The sequence below is a fragment of the Malania oleifera genome, chromosome 2, assembly GCF_029873635.1.
Source record: "Malania oleifera isolate guangnan ecotype guangnan chromosome 2, ASM2987363v1, whole genome shotgun sequence".
Lineage (NCBI taxonomy): Eukaryota > Viridiplantae > Streptophyta > Magnoliopsida > Santalales > Ximeniaceae > Malania > Malania oleifera.
The window spans coordinates 148,582,165-148,587,716 of NC_080418.1; the positions used below are offsets into that span (position 1 = coordinate 148,582,165).

At 34.2% G+C, this 5,552-nt stretch overlaps 1 protein-coding gene across 1 annotated transcript; it reads right to left on the bottom strand.

Moving 5' to 3' along the window:
• Positions 1–205: 205 nt before the first annotated feature.
• On the bottom strand, positions 206–1,028 carry LOC131149926 (dirigent protein 19-like). The gene has a single exon (XM_058100727.1). The coding sequence runs from the start codon at positions 965–967 to the stop codon at positions 398–400; it is 570 nt and encodes a 189-aa protein (XP_057956710.1). The 5' UTR covers positions 968–1,028; the 3' UTR covers positions 206–397.
• Between the last annotated feature and the right edge of the window lie 4,524 nt (positions 1,029–5,552).

The following is a 5,552-nucleotide window of genomic DNA, read 5'->3' on the forward strand; positions in this document are numbered from 1 at the left end:
TTGTAGAGGCATCAAATTTGATCACATTCTCAAACCAAATCACTGCACAAACCCAAAAAAAAATAAGTGGGACGATTCAACTAAACTCAAACTTCATCAAAATTTTTATATATCAATCTAAAATTTAAACCATGAATATAACTATGAAAATTATGACATCTTCATCATGAATTTGGACCAATGTAGGCCAATGTACTAGAGTCTATGCACGAAATTCGAAGTAATATCTATTTATTTCATGACTAAAGGCAAAGCCAATTCAATAGGGTACAAAAATACAAAAGCACTGGGGCAGCATAGGCCAGAAGTGGCCAACACAATAATTGAAAAAGCTATTATTATTCAAATGACAAAAAATAAAGTGGCCCAAAAAAGTATCCAACCAAAACATCAAAATTCAAAAATGCAGCACATGAGCAGTATACTTAACAACAGCATCTCCTGTGGTTAGATTGAAGTCATTAGTCTTGAGCTTAACATAGCCCCGAGCAAACCGGAAAAGCCCACTGCCGCCGATCACCGGCATCTCCCTCTCAGCGTCGAAAACCGGATTTCGACCGAGCACACTTATGGTACTATTGCAGTACTTGCCCTGGACAAAGACGAAGTTCATAACCATCAATAACTCCACTCGCTCTTGCGAGGCCAAGGCGTAAAATCCTTGGGCTCGTCCAATTAGCTTGGAATTAGGGCTCGGCCCGGCCGTCAACGGGTTGTCGATCATATTCACGACGCCGAACCCGTTGGCCGTGGCATTCGGGGCCGGGGGCACCACCATCATGGACGTCCGGTTTGAACCGCTCACTATATCGTGCCAGTAGAATTCAAAGACGCTCATCTTCTCGCTTCGATATCGAATTCCCTTCTTCTTTTTAACTTCGGCAAATTCGTCATTTTTTCCGGCGATCGAAGCCGAAATAAAAAGTGAGACGGAGAAAATGAAGAGGAAGGAGAGAAACTTGGCCATTGAGAATTCTGATGGAAAAAAGACCCTTTAAACAGCTTTCCCCAGAAACTCTGGAACATCAAGACCCTTTATATAAAGGGGCATTGTCATGAAGTCGTTGGCTCAATTTTGTACCTACCAAGAATGCCCATGATGCCACCGCAAGGGACTTTCTAGAAAGTAGGGGCATGTTAGTCAATTTGACTCGTACTCATTTTCTTTAGCCTCAATTCATATACGTGGCAAGCTCTGATTGGACCTTGGTATTTTTCTTGTGGAAAATAATTACAAATGGGCGGTGGAAAAAAGCTGGCGTGCGAATTCCACTGCCCTGCCAAGACGACGACGACTTTTTGACTTCACCTAATATTTTCATTTAAAATTATAAAAAAAAAAACAATAAAAAACGTTTCCTAATAATAAAAAATTGTGTAAGAGTTACTCGCCCGTCAGTCACCGACACAGACGTACGTATGGGTGAAGTTGTTTTTTTTTTTTTTTTTTTCAGTCCACGCGTGATGGGGAAGTCAAGCAAAAGCTTATTTTTCTTTTTCTTTTTCTATTTCTAGGGGTCTACCCCTGCCGGTCTTGTTTTCTTCTTCTTCTTCTTCTTCTTCTTCTTCCCTTGTTCATTTTTTTTTTTAAATTTTATTTCAAATGGGTAGTCGCAATTTTTATGATGTGTGTTGCGTAATTAAAGAGCACGGAGAGTGTTTGTCGTTGGTACGAGTTCGAATCTTATTTTTCGTAATCTGATATCATATGATCATTAAAAGAAGAGTTCGAGTTTGGGTTTTAATTCCTTGGTTCAAGCCCAAAGTTTGAATAGAAACTTTTTAACGCCCTAAATTGTTTTATATTGCTAATGTGATGATTTAGATTATCCCTTGTTGATTATTTAGGGCTATAGATTTTAAGGCTTGAGTTTGGGTTTGTATGAATTTTTGAAAAAGATACAATATACTTTTGCGTTATTTTTTATTTGAATCCATATAAATCTAAATTTAAAAGTACATTTTTCTATACTCTCAAATCCAGTTTTAGGGTATTTTCAAAGTAAAATGAGAGTCGGTTTCATATATGAAAAAACAATAGAAAGTATTTCGGTTTATTAGTAAATAACACTAACTCATTTTTTTATATTGTAAAAGGGGTAGTCCGAGAAGGGACAAACCATTATGGGTTTATAGTATGCAACCTCACCTTACATTCGACTTTTTTGAGTCATATAGATTCGTGTTTCTTTGTATAATTTGAACCCTCTCTATTCTCGTTTTTTTGTTTTGACAAAGAAGAATGGGATAGGAGATAAAGATATATATAAGGATATGGAATCTCAATTTCTCTTTTGAGGACACTTCTTTTAGTGGTATTATTTTCTTTGCGCCCCTTAAATGATTTGCTAATATGTTGCGCCATTGTCTTGGTCGTATGAACTGAGAGATGATCACCTCTTGGATTAATTTTACTCCCATTAAAATCAATTTGTTTCATTTATGAAAAAAAAGAAAAGTGTCAATTTGTATTAGAGTTTAGAACTTTTTAATCTTAGTTGTGTACAAAGTCTGACATGAAATTGACGAAAACTTTGTTAATACTACAATTGAATTGTATCGTATACAGCCGTTAAAATTGAAGCGTGTAACATAAAAAAGTCATCAATTTATAATAAAAAATCATTAATAATAACAATAATAATCAAAAGCATGATGACTTGAATACTACTAATAATTTTTTTCTAAGACCTAGATTACACGCACACCATGTAATGAAAGCTATGATTTAAAGTATAAGAAAAATCACATTCAACAATAATGATAAGTCGTAAAGCTAGCTAGCAAGCTAGGATTTCATGGTATGAAGCATGAAGCAATTGATGACTTTTTCAAAATCATTTTTCTTAATAATCAGACGTTTTTTATGTACTTATTAAGTATTACACCAGATATCCAAACATTATTATTGGGCTTCAAAATTATTTTTTTAGTAGTCGAACGTTTCTGGGTAATTTTCAAATGTTGAATATTAAAAGAAGCAAGGAAATGATGCTAGATAATTTTTTTTAAGGTTTAAGTCCTAAATTAAAAATTTATCTATATATATATATATATATATATATATATATATATATATATTATGTAGAGGCTTAAAATATTTCCAACAAAGTATTTACAAACTTACAGAATATTTCCGACAAAGTATTTACAAACTTACGGATATTAATTTATTTCTTAAAATGATTTGTCGCATAAAATGGTTTTTTTTTTCCTTAAAAAAATACATAGCTACCAAACTTTTTTTTGAATCATATTTTCCATGCAACTATAAATAAATCCCGAAGAAGAATTAAGTGAAAAAAGAAATGCCATGTGCATAAAATTAAAATGTCTTACATTTACCATTGACTTGAACATTAAGAACTCATCGGAACTTGCAAGACAATTTTTTTGACTTTTTAAGAACAAACAAAACTTTTGTAGAAGACATTGAAACAAAACTTAAAACTTAATATTATTATCAAACACAATATACGAAACTTCATTGCTGAAGTTAGCATAATTAAGTTTAAAATGTTATCAATTAGTAACCACCTTGAAATTATTATAATAACAAGCTATGAACATGATGTGTTGTTTTGGATGACCTTGAAAATGTTGACTTTTCTGGTAAGGTAAGTTTATAGTATATGTTTAGTTCGAGAAATCACATGTTTATAAATAATATTTTTAAGAACAGAATGTCATTCTCAAGGAAACTCAAATTTATATTTGAAAAAGAAAAAACTCGTGAGTTATAAAAAATTTACAATTTAATAACATACTATATTCCCAAAAAAAATTTCTTATCGATCGCATAGAATTGTCAATATGAACAAACTTGAAAAGTAAAAATTCTCAAATTCCATTCTAAGGAATTATTAAATGGAAATTCTTCTACTCCAATCCTTTGTTGTCTCTTTCTCTTTTATTCCTCTAACCCTTTCTCTCTTTGATCATCCCCTCCTCTTCTCAATTCTCTTTTTAAATGTTGTAATAAAATGGCTTTAAATAGGAGTACCAAGTGGAGCAGCAAGCAGACTTGGCATTAACATGCATGTTTTAAATTTTTGCCAAGAGAGATTAGAAGTTGGGGATTTGTATAAGATTCACAAGGCATTAGCTTAAGGAGCTATCCTTCAACAAGGAACACTTACCCATCACAAAAATGGCTCAATATTAACTTTGACATTTAAAATGCATTTCAAAATTCAAATCGTAACTGTGACACCCTGATTTTGATACCAATTTTTTTTCCCCATATAAACCACACATCGGCCACGTCAAACACTGATATTCAAATACATAATCCGACCCGCAAGTGGGTATCGGGTATACATTATACACACATACATAATCCTAACAGCGAAAGTCATTTCAAATTCATATATACGTCCCACGGTGAATACTATTACCAGAGTACAAAATCATCCATAAATACAAGTCTAATACAAATCCTATAGGGAAACCAAACCACCCTAACTCAAAATACTCACCCTGGCTACTCAGGGTATCTTCTCCCCTCTATCTCGGAGCTCTATCACCGAGTCTATCTCGGTTTCCTGAAATATATAAATGATTGGGTGAGACACATCTCAGTAAGACGGAATAAATTCTCAACAGTGTGTGGCAAAATGAAATTCGTTATATCATAACATATAAGCATACCGGTATTAGTATTTTTTGAGAAAATATTCTATTCCACATTTACTATCATATAGATAAGCAAAATAAGCTTTCAAAAAGCTTTTGATTCCATTTCAAAAATCATTCAGTATAACCCAAATTTACCAGCGAAGTTCCTAAGAATAGGGAAGCTTACCCGCCCATACAAGCAGCTTCCCTCTGCCTTGATATTGTTTGCAACCTAACTCGATTAACTCGAGTTCAACTACAACTGGTACTTAATAGAGCACTCACCTTACTTAGTAAGCCCTCAAACTGTGTGTTTTACTTCTCTTTAATTATTTATTAACTCACACTATTCATTCCTCATTTCATTATTGTTCCCATTTTCATATTCATTTCCATTCCCTTTTCCTTTCCATTTTCATATCTAGCTCATAAGTGTCGCCATATTGAGGTATCTGTGTTTGTACTTATGGCTGCCTTGAGGATCTCACTCCACGTTATGCTTCCCCCCATGAATAGGATTGTGCGGCTCGAAGACTAGACGTAACAGCGGCTGGCTGACTCGGTTAGGTCAAATGTCACCAAATATCTCATGTCTGTAGTACGACTGGCCGGTCAAAGCCCTGATCCAAACTCAATGGGCACAACAACTTTACTATACGACTCAGCCTACTGCCACGCCACACGCTCCACGAGCCCGTGTGGTTGCACTGCTCCACTAGCAACAGTACCGTACTCTCAATATTATAACCCATCATTAGGGTTTCCATAATCATCCATCAGGGTTTCCACTGCCACATACCAACAATCATTATATGGTATTGGCATTTGATCCATCGCATGTATGTATTCCTCGTGCGGAATTCCATATTTCATTTCTCACAATTTAATATTTATATTGCAGAATTAACGTGCAATATTCACATTTCACATATTTA